The following is a 20,053-nucleotide window of genomic DNA, read 5'->3' as shown; positions in this document are numbered from 1 at the left end:
TATTTAAACATTTTTATAAATGCAATCAATATATTTTCAAATACTATTTTTAATTTGGTTTTCTAATCAAGATCATTTTCATTTCAGTTTTTCCTGCAATAATTCATGAATCTTAAGCTATGGAAAACACAAAGGACACTACTGGTATAGTTTGGGAGAGTTCAATTATGGTTAAACAGGAATTGAGTGATGAAATCATAACATTTATGGACACGAAATCAGATGAAACATCAGCTATTTCAAGTTCAGAAGGAGTACAAACAAATATATCAACACTCTTTTCAAATTCTGAAGATATAAAGCAAAATGTATCAACACAATTTTCAACTGTTAAAGACAAATACTTGGAGGAAACAATGCAACTTTTCGGTTTAGAAGATAAAAATCATGATAAAACAAAGCCTTTGTTTAATTTAGAAGAGCTGAAGCAATATAAACCAACATTATTTTCATCTTCTGAAGACATGAAACCAAATCTATCAACAGCATTTTCAATTTTTGAAGATATAAAACCTGAGATATTAACAATTTCATCTTTGGAGAATGAACAACAAAATGGTTTCAAAGCACAGCAACAACTTCCTTCCCCACCAGATTTAAGTGATTTTAAAGAAAAGTTTGCTGTTTTAAAATCAGATCTTCAAAATGAATTAAAAGAACTCAAGTTATTGCATACAAAATTGATTGATAATCTCCCAACAGAATATCTGATTAGCAATAAGGGACTGAAGACATACAAGTGTGATATGTGTTGTCAAAGATTTTTCCATTTTGATCATGTTAAACAACACATAAACATTCACACAAGGGTGAATCCATATGGTCATGATTTTCATCAGCAAGAAGTTGTTATGATCAGTCAGGGTGAACAGATTAACAAAATAAACCTAGAACAGGTATACAATAAGTCTAGTTTGTCTAAAAAGTTCACTTCAGAGTCTAGTTTATCCATACACACAAATATTCATTCTGGAATTAATAAGCCATATGAATGCTATGTGTGTCATAAAAAATATCATATTAAAAATCATTTAGCAAACCATATAAAGATACATTTAGGAGAAAGACAATATAAATGTGGTGTGTGTCATAAAAAGTTTGCAAAGAAGAGTAATTTATCTAGACATAAAATAACTATCCATTCTAGTCTCAAGCCACATGAATGCGATGTTTGTCATAAAAGTTTTGCCCTTATTTCTAATTTATCTAGGCATAAAAATATTCATTTACCTGAGAGACCATATGAATGTGATGTGTGTCACAAAAAATTTAATCATAAAAGTGATTTATCAAAACATAAAAATATTCATTTACCAGAGAGACCATATGAATGTAATGTGTGTCACAAAAAATTTAATCATAAAAGTGATTTATCAAAACATAAAAATATTCATTTACCAGAGAGACCATATGAATGTGATGTGTGTCACAAAAAATTTAATTACAAAGGTAGTTTATCTAAACATAAAAATATTCATTTACCAGAGAAACCATATGAATGTGATGTGTGTTATAAAAAATTTAGTCAAAAAGGTTCTTTATCTACACATAAAAATATACATTTACCAGAGAGACCATATGAATGTGATAAGTGTCATAAAAAATTTAATTCTAAAGGTCATTTATCTACACATATAAATATTCATTTACCAGAGAGACCATATGAATGTGATGTGTGTCACAAAAAATTTAATTTTAAAGGTCATTTATCAGAGCATAAAAATATTCATTTACCAGAGAGACCATATAAATGTGATGTGTGTCACAAAAAATTTAATCATAAAGATGATTTTTCAAAACATAAAAATATTCATTTACCAGAGAGACCATATGAATGTGATGTGTGTCATAAAAAATTTAGTCAAAAAGGTTCTTTATCTACACATAAAAATATACATTTACCAGAGAGACCATATGAATGTGATATGTGTCATAAAAAATTTAATTCTAAAGGTCATTTATCTACACATAAATATTCATTTACCAGAGAGACCATATGAATGTGATGTGTGTAACAAAAAATTTAATTTTAAAGGTCATTTATCAGAGCATAAAAATATTCATTTACCAGAGAGACCATATGAATGTGATGTGTGTCACAAAAAATTTAATCATAAAGATGATTTTTCAAAACATAAAAATATTCATTTACCAGAGAGACCATATGAATGTGATGTGTGTCATAAAAAATTTAGTCAAAAAGGTTCTTTATCTACACATAAAAATATACATTTACCAGAGAGACCATACGAATGTGATGTGTGTCACAAAAAAATTTAATTTAAAGGTGATTTATCAAAGCATAAAAATATTCATTTACCAGAGAGACCATATGAATGTGATGTGTGTCACAAAAAATTTAATTTTAAAGGTAGTTTATCTAAACATAAAAATATTCATTTACCAGAGACCATATGAATGTGACATTTGTAATAAAAAGTTTGCTCGTAAGTCTAGTTTATCTACACACAAATTTTCACTCAGGACTTGAATGTGTTGTTGGTCATTAAATTCTCTTTCACAAGGATCTTCAATTATCTATATATAAAATTATTGCTTTTTTACTAATACCACATTGTGTAGGCTGAAAACACACCATTAATGTTTGTCATACAGGATATAATACTCTTCATAGTATTATTTGTCAAACAAAGTATTAGGAATGATTAATATGCTATCTAGACATTTCCTTTTGAAGATAAGTAAAATTAATGTATTATTCGTAACTAATGTTTTCAAATTGTGTGCATCTATGTTGTTAACATGAAATTTAAACAAAGTTAAAAAAGTTATTAAAAATGATTTAACATGATAATTTTTAAATATTCACACAAAGGAAGAAACACTTCATGGAAAGAATGAATGTCATGAATCACTATAGTACATTTATTATATTGTACTAGGTGTTTTTGGCTAGCTTTGTTCTGGTTTTTTGTAAAAAAAATGATGCCTAAATTCTTACCCATTACATTACTCATACAATAATACTAACCACTAATAAACACCAACATTTTAAATGTACAATTATGATTTGAATCATTGAAGTAATATTTACTCTGTATTTTTCTATATTGAATATATTCCATTTTATGTAATTCTAAATTTTGTATAAATAATTATATAACCCATTAAGTTAGTTATAATTATAATAATTGAAGTGAGCAACAAAATTTATTAATTAATGTAGCTGAAAATGATTAAATTTTTAAGACATAAGATACAATTTGTTAATATGATTGAATCAGCTGTTATGATATATAGATCTAGACCAATATATATATATATATATATATATATATATATATATATATATATATATATGTGACCTAGGCTAGTTGCATCTTTCCTGTTCGCAACGCCAAATGTGACCTTCCCCGAGTCTATCCTGCCCGACAACGCCAATTGTAACGAGTTGAACCACTCATGCTACACAACATCGACTACAGTAGAAAGACTCGAAGATGCAGGTTCGCTATTGATCCTTTTATTACATGAATCAAGAAATGCTTCAATATAACACAATGAATCAACAGAAATGTTTCACAATAATAGTCTGAATCAACTGACCCCCTAACAGTCCTCACTAGGCTTCATATAACTGAATCCACATGTCTAGTGTCCTTCTTAACACAATATAACCAACTTGAGTATGTCACACAGACTGACTGATCTAAAGCGAGCGATGAAGATGGAAGAGAGCTCGCAAACGGGAAGAGAAGAGCTCAGTCGTCCCCTCCTATTTATGCCTTGTATCCGTACTCGTCCCCGTACTTGTATTCCTCCGTAATCGATACTTGTACTCGATCTCCGACCACCAGTTGCGTAGTTCAAACGTACAGACCGTAAAATAACATCTGCGTCCTATCCATCAAAGTTGACAGGCCGTCTGAATACCGTTTCCCAAAATAGCACGCGTTGGCTTTGAGGTTGTTATCAGCCCGACCCAATAAGCCACCTGTTATCGGTTGCATCAGACCAACACCGCGTCTCGGCCTCTCGTTCGTTATCATTTGTAACTGGTAGTTAGGCCTACCCCAGTTACATCCACCCCTGCTTTTTTTGTGTGTTTTCAACCACAAACAACGCCTGGCAGGTGCACTCCTCCAAAGTCAATCGCACAGTCGTAAAAAAAAAATCTATTGTTCTACTCACTGTCCACGACGTTCCATTCGTATACGATTGACAGTTCTACCTATTTCACATATCAACTGTGTCTACATCATCTTCCTGAGACACAAAACAGTTCTAGAATTCACATCCACCCTTTCCATTTGGTGCCTTCACCAGTTCACTTCTATAGCTCTTTGAACAGTCTGTTTTCATACCAGCGCGACCATGAAAGAATTGATGGTTGCTGACAAAAAATTTCGTATTCCTTCTGTTCCTTAAACTTCTCCGCGGACCACTTATCTGATGGTCTACTGTCTCTCTGCTTCTGGAGGGACCGGGATCCTCATTGTTGCCGGTATCCTCCCCTTGCGTATCGCTGTTGTTCTGTTGATGGTGATATGGTTCCGGAATGGGTATGTGAATTTCCGTTATAACTTCCGGTTCCCTAATTGTCTTGGGTTTCTCTGTGTGTAACTGCTCTTCTTGCCTATTCCAATATTTCTTTAATTGAGCAATATTCGCCCACCGATCCGGTTTGGCGTGATCGATGGGTCTTATCTTAAAGGGGCCACCTGCTGCTTTAGGCATCTCCACGACTTGCCATATCTCCTGTCCCCAGAGATCGTGGATTTTGTTTCTGCCTAACGGGTGGCTACGCAGTAATACCCTGTCATTCAGTTTGAGTGGCGGATCCTTCGTCTGTATCGGCGGTTCCCTTCGCCGAGATTCATGTTCTAGTCTTTCCTGTACTACCCTGTACATTTCTCTAATTCTTCTCATATGTTCATTCACATATTCCAGTGCGGTGTATGAGCCAGTCATACTCTCCCTTTTTCCTAGGAACAAATCAAGAGGGAGTCGAGCCTCTCGTCCGAACAGCAACATGTATGGCGAAAAGCCGGTTGTGGCATGGGGTGTGCAGTTGTATAGATATACCAACTCTGGGAGAAAATCAGGCCAACGTTTTTTCTGTTCAGGTTCTAGCGTACGCAGCAAATCATGCATGCTGCGGTTGAACCGTTCACACTGTCTGTTTCCTTTCGGATTAAATGTGGTTGTTCTAGATTTGTTGATCCCGTAGTGGCTGCACAGTTGGTTAATTACTTCTGACTCGAAAGCCCTTCCTTGGTCAGAGTGTAATTGTCTTGGTATGCCATATCTGATGAACCAATGTTCTATTAAGACATTTGCCACTGTTTTGGCAGTCTGATCTCGCGTGGGCACCGCCACCGTCCATTTGGTGAATACATCAGTCATTACCAACACATGTTCCGTCCCATCCGATGATTGCTCCAACGACGTAAAGTCCATAGCCACAATCTCTAGTGGTTTTGTCGCTAGTAGGTGTCCTGATGGCTGTCTCATTTTGACAACTGGCATTTTCGCATGCTGACACCTCACACAAGCCTCACAATGGCGTTTGACCTCCATTTCCATATTGGGCCAGTAACACCTCCGTCGTAATATTTTGTGCGTCCTGTCCTGACCCTGGTGTCCTGCCCTGTCATGTGCCAACCTTAGCACTTCTCCTCGTAACTGTCCAGGCACCACCACCTGGTGTATTGTCCCATCAATTTGGTCATGAATTCTCCGCATGAGAACACCATCCTCTATACTGAGACGGTCCCACTGACTCAGTATTTTCTTTGTTTCTCGACCAAATTGTTCTCTTTCCCTTCTTCCTGGGAATTTTTGTTCCTGGACGTATTTCAATAGCGGTTGTAAGCCACTATCCGTTCTCTGGGCATCTCTTATCTTTTTGTGATTAAGGCAATTAAAATCACTACTGTCCATATGTTCGGGTTCCGTGGATATGTGCTCCACCCCGGTCTGCCCGTTCTGCATCACTTGTACCCCATGAGGGATATCTGTTGACGCTCTGACCTCACATATTCCTGTCAGTGTTTCTTCCTCATCACCCGGTCTCTCGTAAGGATTCCTTGATAAGGCGTCCGCATTGCCATTGGACCGCCCCGGGCGATACTTTATCTCTAGGTCAAAGAGTGCCAATTCTGCTGCCCATCGCTGTTCGATGGATCCCAACTTTGCTGTCTTTAGGTGGCTCAAGGGGTTATTGTCAGTGTATACCACACATTTAGCACCTAATAGATAGTCCCTGAATTTCTCCGTCACAGCCCATTTTAATGTCAAAAGTTCTAGTTTCATGGCGCTGTAATTTGTCATGTTCCTCTCTGATCCCTTCAGAGCTCGACTTGCATACGCAATAACCCTGAAACCTTGCTTTTGTTGTTGTGATAGCACAGCTCCCAGACCTTTAGAGCTGGCGTCAATTTCTAACCGAAATGGTTTATCAAAGTCCGCGTATCCCAATATCGGCGCCTCTGTCAAAGCCTTTTTCAATAGCTTAAACGAGTTCAGGCATTCATCAGTCCATAATTCACCTATCAGTTGTATTTTACCTTTCTTTTTCTCCTTACTGTGTTTCTTTGTCATTTTGTTTACCAAGTCATGCAATGGTGCGGCAATTTTTGCAAAACCCGACACAAATTTTCTATAATAGGAAGCAAAGCCCAAGAATGACCTGACCTCTACCGTAGTTGTTGGTTGTTTCCATTCTTTAACAGCTGCAATTTTATCTGGGTCAGTGGCGATGCCATCCGACGAAATCACGTAACCCAAAAAATGTACCGATTTCAAACCAAAGCAGCATTTGTCTGGGTTCAGCTTTACTCCTATCTCCCTAAGACGGAGAAACACTTGTTCTAATCTTTTTAGATGGTCCTCCCAAGTTTTTGAGTAAACTAGAATATCATCCAAATACACCAACATTATTTGAAATAGAAAGTCACTCATAGCACTCTGCATTACTCGCTGGAATGTAGCAGGTGCATTAGTTAGACCAAACGGCATACGGGTCCACTCGTACAGTCCCAGTGGAGAAATAAATGCAGTTTTATGTTGATCGTTGGGGTGCATGGCCACTTGGTGGTAGCCACTGGCCAAATCCAAGGTAGAAAAAAATCTTGCTCCCCCCAACGCATCAAGACATTCATCAATACGAGGCAAGGGGAATGCATCCCTTCTTGTGATATTGTTCAATTTCCGGTAATCACAACACAGTCTTATCTCCCCTGACTTCTTTTTTACCACTACAATCGGTGCCGCATACGGACTCGTACTGGTTGTAATAATTCCCTTTTTTAGTAGATCATTCAGGTGTGCTTTCACCGCCGAGTAGTGACTCGGTGGTAATCTTCGATAAGGTTGCGCCACCGGCTTGTCTTGTAGTAAGGGTATCTGGTGTTTTATTACTTCCGTGTACCCCAAATCACCCTCATACGAGGCAAATATATCACTGTATTTATTCAGCAATTCATTTAGTTTTGGGTCCTCAGTTTCCGGGAATGTATATGATCGGCCATCTTCTTTCTTCACCTCGGCCGTCACATTGACCGACCTAATTGTTACTTCATTACTGCTGGTATTGATCAGTTCGATGCACTGTGCCGACCTTTGTACCTCGACGTTCTGTGGTACTCCTACCAGAGTATTAGGCGGTATAAAAATTTCTTCATCCAAAACATTTGCTACCAACCCTTGAACTAGTCCGTTTTCCGCTGATGTGTATGTCCGCAGTAACACGACGCCTGCCCTCAGTGCGGCGCCACATGGTTCTATCATCACATCACCATTCACGCTTCTATCACCAATTTGTAATGTGATTGCCTTGACCGTGTTTGCCGGGACTGCTGTCCTTCCTCTGGTCTTGGCAAACCTGGCCAACCTGGATCCCCGACCTGGTGTGGTCGATCCGACAATATTTGTAAGAAATTCTGGCAACTGGCCAAGAATATTCATGCCCAACAGGCAAGGTATATTTGACACATTTGTCTCTAGGTTGTGTTTCGTAACGAACACCCCAACCTGCTTCAACCTATGTCCTGCCACCACGACATCCGCCAGAAAATAACCACAGTATGGAATGGTTAGTCCATTAGCTGCCGTCAGGCGCATGCATGTGTCAGACCTCAACCTATGGTCTTTTCCTTTCATCCATTTGGTGTAAAAATTTTCCGTGATTGTCGTCACCTGGGAGCCTGTATCCACAATTGCCTTCACCGCGATGTCCCCAATCGTAATCACCATTTCGGGACAGACTCCCATCATTTTGCTTCTTGGGCCATAACCTCGCCCCTCTGTAGCCTGGCCCTGCCTTACAGAGGACGACCGTTTCCCTGGCAGTACCGTGCCATATGTCCGGGTTGTGAACAAGACAAACAAATTGGTCGACCGTCTGCCGTCCATTGGAGTGATGGCTTGGCAGGACGCGGCCGTCCAACCCGTCCCCGTTTTGTCCCGTTCTTTTCCTGATTCTCAGCTGTTGACCTGCTTTCCAACCACTTCAAGCGTTGGTCAACCTTCTCTAGGTGGGCCAACAGTTGAGCCATCATGGTCTCCATCGTGTCGGCCCCTGTGGGTGGGGATTGTCTCTGTTCAGGCACAGAGACTTTGTCCACCGAACAGTTCGATTGGTCCTCATCCTCGGACCTGCGGATCGCTGAGTTCCTGACCTGAAGGAAGGTCAACTGCGGTTCTTTGTGGACCTCCTCTTTCAACTCTCTTCTTAGGATCGGGGTTGCCAGCCCCTCAATGAAATGGTCCCTCAGTAGGCGTACGTCAATGTCCGGTGTTTTGACCTTTACCGAATCAAAGGCCCTGTTCATCCTGTGTGAGTACTCCATCACACTCTCCGCCATTCTCTGCTTTAAGCCCACGAATCCCGATAGCAGTTGCACTCCCGACCGTCTCTCCCCAAAGGTCTGCATAATCAGATCCAGCACCTTATCTGGATCTGATTGGACGGTCCTATCGTGGCACTTAACCTCTGCCCTAACCGTTTCACCTATACTACCCATCAGCAGTCTTAATCTTTCCTCTGGTGACATATGTCTCGAGGCCCAGGCCGCTTTGACCTCTTCACTGAACCTGTTGGTTAACGTTGGATCTCCGTCCCCGTAAAATTTGTTAATATGGGACTCTCTGGGTAGGACCACTATATGGGTCTGCTTCTCGTCCAGAGTAGACATTTTCTTCCTTAAGTACTAAAAAAAAGAGTTCTTTCTTACCGTGTGTGTATGAAAAAATTTTTCCTCGTTCCTCAATTTTCACAGTTCCTGAATGTCCGAATTCACACACACACTAAACACAGTTATGCACAAGGTTGACTATAGGTGCCTTAAACGGCAAGTCTAGTTGAATTCATCCTGCTCGACGACGCCAAATGTGACCTAGGCTAGTTGCATCTTTCCTGTTCGCAACGCCAAATGTGACCTTCCCCGAGTCTATCCTGCCCGACAACGCCAATTGTAACGAGTTGAACCACTCATGCTACACAACATCGACTACAGTAGAAAGACTCGAAGATGCAGGTTCGCTATTGATCCTTTTATTACATGAATCAAGAAATGCTTCAATATAACACAATGAATCAACAGAAATGTTTCACAATAATAGTCTGAATCAACTGACCCCCTAACAGTCCTCACTAGGCTTCATATAACTGAATCCACATGTCTAGTGTCCTTCTTAACACAATATAACCAACTTGAGTATGTCACACAGACTGACTGATCTAAAGCGAGCGATGAAGATGGAAGAGAGCTCGCAAACGGGAAGAGAAGAGCTCAGTCGTCCCCTCCTATTTATGCCTTGTATCCGTACTCGTCCCCGTACTTGTATTCCTCCGTAATCGATACTTGTACTCGATCTCCGACCACCAGTTGCGTAGTTCAAACGTACAGACCGTAAAATAACATCTGCGTCCTATCCATCAAAGTTGACAGGCCGTCTGAATACCGTTTCCCAAAATAGCACGCGTTGGCTTTGAGGTTGTTATCAGCCCGACCCAATAAGCCACCTGTTATCGGTTGCATCAGACCAACACCGCGTCTCGGCCTCTCGTTCGTTATCATTTGTAACTGGTAGTTAGGCCTACCCCAGTTACATATATATATATATATATATATATATATATATATATATATATATATGAATGTATGTGGGTTTGCTTGTTGATTTGTCCTTATGGCATTACTACACCATTGATGAATAGGTTTCTTTCTGTATGTGTTGGGGAGGGGCGGGGGGAGGAGAAAGATTCAATTTCACAAGGGCGGCGCACCAGCAAGGTTCGATGCTATTTTTCTCTATATTACGGTATATAAAAAGTCTGATGCGGTTTGATACCGTTCATCCTAGTGCCTTAAATTTTTGGAGAGTTGATGAAAATACAGCTGTCTTAGCACTTGGTATCTGTAAATTGGTCGTCCTGCATACTGGGTAATGGGTACTACTCTATTCAGCGGTAAAACTGCAACAGGCGCCGGCGCCCAGCGATTGCGGGGCCTAAGGCGCCTCGAACTCCCCTGTGAGCATTTTATCGCCTACGTTCATTTGAAAGAGTGCGCTAGGCTATGGATAGAATGGGGTTCTATAACAGCTCACTAAATTAAATCATGCGATAGGCTATGTATACATTGGTGTACTATAGTATTTTACTAAATCACATCAGGCGCGCCATCCGGCGCCTCGGCAGAGTGCGATTAGACGCCCTAGGCTATCATGTGAGCACTGTGGCGCCTACGTTAGTTTTAAAGAGCACCCTACAATATTGACTCATAGGCACACGACATTCGAAGATTTAAAAATTAAACAGAACCAGGGTCCGTACACGGTGCCCCTGCAGTTATTTAACCAGGGGCTCCCGAGAGCGCCGCTCTACTTTCCACACTCATGGGCTGTCGCCGAAGTGTGATCTGCCTCACTAATACGGAATATGATTAACATACACTCAAAGGTTTTATACAGCAAGCGTGCTCGGGCGTGCTGGTAGGCAGTAGCGTGGCGAGGGGGGGGGGGACTTATGTCCCCGGGCGCCGACCTTAGGGGGGCGCCATATTGAAAGTTTAATGGGGGTGCAAATGAAAAGTTCGAGGGGGGGGGAGGTGCAAATCGAAAGTCTGAGCGGGGTGCAAATGAAAAGTTCGTGGGGGGGTGCAAATCGAAAGTTTGTCCCCGAGCGCCGGGAAGGGTCGCTACGCCTCTGCTGGACGGTAATGTGGGCAAATCCTTACCCCGACAAATATGGCCCAAGAAATATCGCTCAGGTATTGTTTACATTTAAATAGCTTCGTGTTAGGCTATACGTCTAAGAATATAGGAGTGGTAACGCAATGATAAAACCCTCTCAAAATATTACATCAGACTTTCTTCTGAGACCGCGGGATCGGGCACGTTAGTAATATATATAGACCAGTAAATATCCCTGCAATAACCTAACCGTTGCATGAATAAAACACGGGTACCAACCACTACACATCGAATTTATAGTTTCATGTGCTTTCATTATAAAAAATGATTGTTATTGAATCAGTAATTTAATTTTAACACCATACATTAAAATAAATTGCAATTATTGTGTGATGATATCGAATGATTTTGTTTGCTAAACTTTGCAATGACTGTCTTTCGCGATTAAAAAAATATTTCGGCCAATTTTAATTGAATAAAATGTGAAGGATTGTCCAGTTAAGTCTGTAGAGCATTGGGGTAGCGAATGGCTTTCTGGGGGGGGGGGGGGGGGGTTCGCAAAATGTTAGACTATACCCTAGCAATGAAAAAAAAAACAACAACAAATATTTAGAAATTAGAAGAATATCTGAAATTCGGCTTTACTAACATCTCAGGAAATGAAATAAAGAAAAACAATGCGTACTGTGCAAAGTTGATCTCAGTCATGGGTCTATGAAGCCTTCAAAACTTAAACATGGAGTTCTTTCGTCGGCATGACGTTAGTTGCGAATGTCAGAGACTTAATTGAACAGGAAGTTTTTTTCAATGGAACACAGCATTAGAGCAAGTATCAAAAGAAATCGCGATAGAAATTGCCAAGCAAAGCAAAAAAAAAAAAAAAAAAAAAAAAATAGGATAAAATTTCATCAAACCCTGCATGTTGAAGATGGTGAAATTAATTCTTGAAGATTCCAGTGCAATAAAGATGCAACAAGTATCTCTGTCTAATAATACCATTCAGCGGCTTATAGCAGACATTTCCTTAGATCAGTGGTTCCCAACCTTTTTCGAATTGCGACCCCCTTTTATAAAAAAGATGTTGACCCGCGACCCCCATAGAATTAAAAAGTCGAAATTAGTAAGGAAATTAATAAGCACTAAAATAATATTTTCTATTCGTTCCTTTTGCCCAGAAGCTTCAGGTTAAGCTAACGTATGATACTCTCTCCCAGTGTTTCTTCTAGATTTTTTTTCTCGGGGGGGGGGGGGGGGGCAGGGGCACCTGCAATTTTTTGTGAAGGGACGGACAAAATTTTTCTTGGGAGGGGGACACTGTATAAAGTATATATATTTCCTACATAAACTCCATTTTTTCAGGGGGGGGGGCGGTAGACTTTCTCCTGGGAGGGGAGTTGGAGTGAAGCATGGCAGAAACTCAGCTCCCACCAACCACTATTTGTTGTTAAAGTATATCATAAGGTCTTATTTCGTTTGCACTTACAAGAACAACTTGATTTTATCTTTCAATTCAAAAACACGATTTAATACATTTCGTTTGACTGCCAGTGTTGAAAAGAAAAACAAATAATGGTGAAAGCTTGATTTAATTCAAAATGTGTTTTTTTTTTTTACATTTACGGACATGTCTGCTATAGCCTACGCCGCCGAATAGTGTTATAAAACAGAGATATTTGTTGCATCTTGACTGCACTGGAATCCCTAAGGATTATTTTCACCATCTTCAACATGCATGGTTTGGTGATTTTTCAATTTTTTTTTTTGCTTGGCAATTTCTATGGCGACTTTATATGATGTTGTGTTTCCTTGGTGAAAACATCCTGTTCGACTAAGTCTCTGACGTTTGCGACTAGCTTCACGCCGACTAAAGTACTTCATATCGTTTTTGATGTGTTCCGAATGACTCGTCACAAAATGAGGTTTTAGTTTTGAAGATTTCCTGACTGAGAACAACTTTGCACAGTATGCATTGTTTCTTCTCTATCTCATTTCTAGTGATGTTAGTAAAGCCAAATTTCAGATATTCTTCTAAATATTTAAGTTTAGTTTCTCATTGCTTAAGTTTAGTATACCAGTTGGCGACCCCCACCCCCCCCCCCCCCCAGAAAGCCCTTCGCGACCCCCAAGGTTGGGAACCCGTGACTTAGATAATTAAAGAACAAATTTTGAATAAAATCAAGCTTTCACCATTGTTTGATTTTCAAGTTGATGAATAAACAGACGTAAGTTCATATTCGCAGTTGCTTGTCTTTGTAAAATATATTCGTTCTTCTTTTTCGTTCTTAATTATTAGTGTTGAAGGGGATCAAGATTTATCTGCCAGTGGGTTTGAACTCGAGACTTTGTTCGAATTTATCAACCATGAGCTTTTTGCCGACTCGACCACGCCTTCAACACAATTAAGCGTTACGTGTCAACTGGTTATGCGCCATTGAGGCCATTGACTCCGATTTCAGCCTGCTTTTCTTTGGATTTGCTTCCATTTTCATAGCCTTTGTCCAACCAAGAACAAATTACAAGGCAGCAGTTGTTTAATTTTGGAGTTGTCTCTCCTAGAAGAGTGGCTGTCCCCAGCTAACGAGACTCATCTGCCCGAGGTTCAGCAACCATGAGCTTTACCGACTCGACCACGCCGACCCCCCTATATTCGTTCAAATGATTGGAAAGAAGAGTTGCTTTTTATTGAAAATATCATGAAGAAAATAAATACGTTTTTTTAAGCTGGATCATTAAAATGGGAAAACGTCTGTAGGATTTGTATCGATGGTGCGCTATCTATGTTTGGGTCTAAATGGGGCTTTTAGAAACCGATAAAAGATTTAGTTGGCTAACCCACGGGGAAATCTACTGCATGATTCACCAGTATGCCCTCGCCAGTAAGACTCTTCCGACACCATTGCTAATAAACGTCGTAAATTATATTAAATCTGGAGTCCTAAATGTAAGCCCTGCTAGGGGGGGGGGGATACCTTAAAATCTATCTAACCCTTCCCTAGGCTTATCTATTACTACTGTCCGGCCAGTGCAAGCCCGGCTAAACCCAGGCTGGTTAATAACCTAACCTTAGTCTAAATTAAAAACAAAAAAACTTTTAACAATTTAATAAAATTTATTTCATGGAACCAATGAAAATATAAAAAAATGGAAAAACTACTGAATACACAAAACAGACACAACAAAACCAAACAAAACAGTTTATATACAACAAAACATTACGTTCGACCATTTGCTGGTGTTGCACCGACTTATGATGTCTAGGATGGTCCAGGCCCTGACACACAGAAACCTCCCTTCATCCACTCTCGAGATCCAAAAGTCCACACCAAACAAAACACTACGTAAAACCACTACGTACAATACGTTACGTACAATACATGACGTAGAACACAATACGTACACAACAAACTTTTTACAAACAAAACAATTCATATATAACAAAACACCCAGCCAAGTTGCCCAAGCAACCTCACTGGAAGGGGGGGGGAAGAGAAAAAGAAAAGGGAAACATAAGAAAAATGCATGGTAATGGCAGATATATACATAAATATATACACAAGTTCAAAATGCTACCTACTACTACTATCTAGCTAAAGCCTCGAGTAAAACTAATCCTTACTATACAATTCTAAAAGCAATTCTCAAAAACAACTAACCACTGTCTAAAGAAGAACTAGCAACTTAAAAATAACGTGTAAACAAATTCATTGTAGAACCAATCTTTCCTACACAAGGAGCAGCCCGAAGCCATTGGTCTACATAAACAACATCTATATTGATAACATTAAGTTAACACACTCCGCTAAGGCCCCAATGAAGGCAGACACAAAGCAAGCGATACTCAACATGACGTTGCACGAAACAGCACACACATTAATTTTAAACAACCTAAAACTCGAGGCAACTAAAATATACTAATCTAATTACTGTCTAAAACACCTGACTATTGACTAAGCCAATCCTAGTCAATAACACATCATAAAACAATCAAGTAAATGCACACACGCATTCACACTAGTTTAGGAAACACTCCTAAACACACTGACCTAAATCACGTGGTCCGAAACACACGCCACGGGTTTAGAAAACACCAAAAATACATTTTAATTCAAAATAACAGAATAACACACCACGTGCATACCAGACATGCCGATGCTCACTATCTCGTTTTAGACGAAAATGAAAGAAAACGAGAAACATCGACAGTCGCATTCATACAAATCACATAAAGATAAAGTATAAAAAAACAAATACCTCCAACGCACAAAGCGCGACCACAGAAGCTGACCTGACCTACATTCTGGCGGTCAAAAAAAGGAAGAAATTATCCGAGTGGTCAGTTTATATACTGACCACTTCGGACGGAAGGGGGACCCCGTGGCCTGTTCCCCATTGGACCACCATGCACTCCCAGATTCGCAACAAATAAAATTAATACAAAATAAATAATCCATTCACCCGCTCACATTCACCCCTTTTAAAAATCTTACAGTCCCTGTAAGACAAAAAAATTTGCATAAAACAATCTTAAAATAAAACATGCACCCATCTCTTACACCAAGCCTATAAGCTTGAATGCAAAAAAACAATTTCCATTAACATTAATCTTGCGTCTCTGTGCTCCCTAAAAAAACTCAAGGCACCAAGATAGTGTTCCCTTCACTGAGGGCTGATTCGCGCTACTAGTCCTGTCGGTCGTTCATCCGGAAGGACGAGGGGGGGAGGGTCAGCCTAGACCCGCCCGCTACTAATGACACGCCGTTGCAACGTCTCATCTGTACACGCATTCTGGTCTTGCGTCACCGTAGGCACACCGGTGGAGCGTCCGCTAGGTCGGTCCGGAGATGGCGCAACCGCCTTTCACCACTGGCTCTCCGACTGTTACCCGCCCCCAACGATCGTGCCTCCGCTTCGACACACCTGTGGGGCGGATGTCCAGTAGCCCTCTTTGTGGGTCAAGGAATTGACGTCATAGGCCTCTCATTGGTAGGGAGCGTCCGCTAGGTTGGGCCAGGTGGTGACGCAACCGCCTTGCCCCACTGGCTCTCGTGCTGTTGCCCGCCTCCAATGATCGTGTGTCCGACTCGACACACCTGTGGGGCGGGTGTCCAGTAGCCCTCTTTGTGGGTCAAGGGGTGTTCGCCGTAGGCCTTTCGATAGTAGGTCTGCCTCACACACCAGATCACGCGCCACACACCGCGCCTTGTCCCGCCTAGCACACTGGAGGCTCACTAATGCACATCTCTCCGCCAACCTGACTGGGTGTTTTAACAACAAACAATTTCTGCACTAAACAAAAACTAAACACATATGGTTCCATAAAGGGCCTATCAAGAAACAAAAATTTATCTAAGCTACACTAGCCCTAGAAAAACAAAAATTTAACTAGACTAAAGCACTGACCCCACTCGTGCTACCAATTTGTAAGCCCTGCTAGGGGGGGGGGATACCTTAAAATCTATCTAACCCTTCCCTAGGCTTATCTATTACTACTGTCCGGTCAGTGCAAGCCCGGCTAAACCCAGGCTGGTTAATAACCTAACCTTAGTCTAAATTAAAAACAAAAAAACTTTTAACAATTTAATAAAATTTATTTCATGGAACCAATGAAAATATAAAAAAATGGAAAAACTACTGAATACACAAAACAGACACAACAAAACCAAACAAAACAGTTTATATACAACAAAACATTACGTTCGACCATTTGCTGGTGTTGCACCGACTTATGATGTCTAGGATGGTCCAGGCCCTGACACACAGAAACCTCCCTTCATCCATTCTCGAGATCCAAAAGTCCACACCAAACAAAACACTACGTAAAACCACTACGTACAATACGTTACGTACAATACATGACGTAGAACACAATACGTACACAACAAACTTTTTACAAACAAAACAATTCATATATAACAAAACACCCAGCCAAGTTGCCCAAGCAACCTCACTGGAAGGGGGGGGGAAGAGAAAAAGAAAAGGGAAACATAAGAAAAATGCATGGTAATGGCAGATATATACATAAATATATACACAAGTTCAAAATGCTACCTACTACTACTATCTAGCTAAAGCCTCGAGTAAAACTAATCCTTACTATACAATTCTAAAAGCAATTCTCAAAAACAACTAACCACTGTCTAAAGAAGAACTAGCAACTTAAAAATAACGTGTAAACAAATTCATTGTAGAACCAATCTTTCCTACACAAGGAGCAGCCCGAAGCCATTGGTCTACATAAACAACATCTATATTGATAACATTAAGTTAACACACTCCGCTAAGGCCCCAATGAAGGCAGACACAAAGCAAGCGATACTCAACATGACGTTGCACGAAACAGCACACACATTAATTTTAAACAACCTAAAACTCGAGGCAACTAAAATATACTAATCTAATTACTGTCTAAAACACCTGACTATTGACTAAGCCAATCCTAGTCAATAACACATCATAAAACAATCAAGTAAATGCACACACGCATTCACACTAGTTTAGGAAACACTCCTAAACACACTGACCTAAACCACGTGGTCCGAAACACACGCCACGGGTTTAGAAAACACCAAAAATACATTTTAATTCAAAATAACAGAATAACACACCACGTGCATACCAGACATGCCGATGCTCACTATCTCGTTTTAGACGAAAATGAAAGAAAACGAGAAACATCGACAGTCGCATTCATACAAATCACATAAAGATAAAGTATAAAAAAACAAATACCTCCAACGCACAAAGCGCGACCACAGAAGCTGACCTGACCTACATTCTGGAGGTCAAAAAAAGGAAGAAATTATCCGAGTGGTCAGTTTATATACTGACCACTTCGGACGGAAGGAGGACCCCGTGGCCTGTTCCCCATTGGACCACCATGCACTCCCAGATTCGCAACAAATAAAATTAATACAAAATAAATAATCCATTCACCCGTTCACATAAACACACGTCTGTTTAAAGAACGGTGCAAAGAAATTATAAAGATAACGAAGTTCTGCTTTTCTTCACTTCAGTACGTTGGCTGTCAAAAGAAAATATCGTGAATCGCGTTTTTTAATTGAAAGATAAAATAAATCAAGATGTTCTTAGAAGATCAACGGAAACAAGAAATTTTGATATACTTTGACGACAAAGAGTGGTTGGAGAGAGTCGCATATCTAGCAGATATATTCGAACATCAACATAAGCTTAACCTGAAGCTTCAGGGAAAATGAACGAACATTATCTGTTTTCGTGATAATCTCTTGGCATTTTTATCAAAACTGCAAATTTGGCGAAGGAAAAATACGTACTGGAAATATTGCCTTGTTTGAGAAACTCTGCAATGTGGTAGATGAATCTGATTATGAGATATATAAAAAATTGAAAGAGGATTCTGGGCATCTTGAATCTCTAGAAAACGAACAGTGGCGTTATTTTCCCTGTGTTGAAAGAATAAGAATCTGCCTTGAAGCGTTACAAATTCTCTGCTTCTCTTGCTCAGTGTTTCTTCCAGACTTTTTTTCCGACAAGGTAGGGGGGAGGGGTCGCGGGGGGATTTTCAAAATTTCTCCAATTAAAAACAAAACAAAGAAATCAATAAGGTTGGCGTTAACAGAAACTCAACCGCGAATGTTGAGGCTAGTTAATAGCATGCACTTTTACTCATCGTATTAAAACAGTTATCAAGAATAATTCATATTTAAAGTCTACTGGAAAATGTTATTTAAGTGCTTATAAATTTCCTTACTAATTTCGATTTTTTTTAAGGATGCATCTATTCGGACCCGGGTCCCAATAGCCACGGCCGCTATTGGGACCCGGGTCCTAATAGCCTCGGCCGCTATTGGGACCAGCCAATAGAATTGTTTAGATTTAGTTATACAAAAGTTCTTTTAAGATGCAGAATATTGCTTTTCTGTTGTGATTTTTTTCCTTGTAATTCTAAATGATATATTGAGATATTGCTTTAAATACCCGATATCATTACTGACAAATGTTATGATGAGCGGGTGTCGTTAGATCTATAATATAATTATGGCATATGGTTTGAACTTCTATGGCCGAGCGAATGTTGAGCGCACATGTTAAAATGTGTTTTATTTTTTTTTTCTGTTAAACGTAATTTGATTTCATATATATATATATATATATATATATATATATATATATATATATATATATATATATATATATATATATATATATATATATATATATATATATATATATATATATATAATTGTATAAAAAAGCTCTATAGGCTGCAGACTACAGCTCCCGGGTCCGTTTTCTTGAACAGGAATATCTCGCATGCGTAGTAGTACGCTTTAATAGAATCAATATGTAACATTTGAACTCACAATGACCCCAAATCCGTTTTGCTGGGTTGGGAGGGGAGGGGGGGGGACTACGACGACGACAAATCTAGTCAAGGTCATAGCAATGGTCTTGCTATGACGTAAGCTATACGCCTACACTGTTCACATCTAAACCAAAGCGAACTCACAGTGACCCTGGCTACACCGTGGGGGCCATCCATAAATGACGTCACGCTTTTTTGACGATTTTTACCTCCCCCCATCCGTCACAAAAAGTCAGACCCCCCCTAAAATGACGTCACACCTCAACCTACAACCCCCCCCCCCCCCCCCTCAAATCAAAATTGCAGTTGAATTTTTTTAAAACATCGATATTTTTCCAAAATCTTGTCTAAACTATTACAATTAATTAAAACAGTTATAAAAACGCGAAATAACGTCTAAAATTAGTTTTCTAACATTGCTTTTTTATAATTCAAAAATGTGATGTCGCAACATCTGAACCCCCCCCCCCCCTCCCCCTCATCACACATCATCACAAAATTACGGACCCCCCCCTCCCCCTACGAGTGTGACGTCATTTATGGATG

At 39.8% G+C, this 20,053-nt stretch overlaps 1 protein-coding gene across 5 annotated transcripts in view; it reads left to right on the top strand.

Moving 5' to 3' along the window:
* Window positions 1-3,184, top strand: part of LOC131948678 (zinc finger protein 883-like) — a 62,896-nt gene extending 59,712 nt beyond the window's left edge. For all 5 annotated transcript variants that reach the window (XM_059310323.1, XM_059310324.1, XM_059310321.1 and 2 more), the window contains one exon: window positions 88-3,184. In XM_059310323.1, coding sequence (XP_059166306.1) covers window positions 120-2,000 — 1,881 coding nt within the window. In that variant the 5' untranslated portion in view covers window positions 88-119 and the 3' untranslated portion in view covers window positions 2,001-3,184. The remainder of the gene's footprint in view (window positions 1-87) is intronic.
* Window positions 3,185-20,053: the final 16,869 nt, after the last annotated feature.

This window comes from Physella acuta, unplaced genomic scaffold, assembly GCF_028476545.2.
Source record: "Physella acuta isolate Inbredline_101_S28 unplaced genomic scaffold, ASM2847654v3 ptg000657l, whole genome shotgun sequence".
Taxonomy (NCBI): Eukaryota; Metazoa; Mollusca; class Gastropoda; family Physidae; genus Physella; species Physella acuta.
This window is presented reverse-complemented; position numbering and strand designations above follow the sequence as displayed.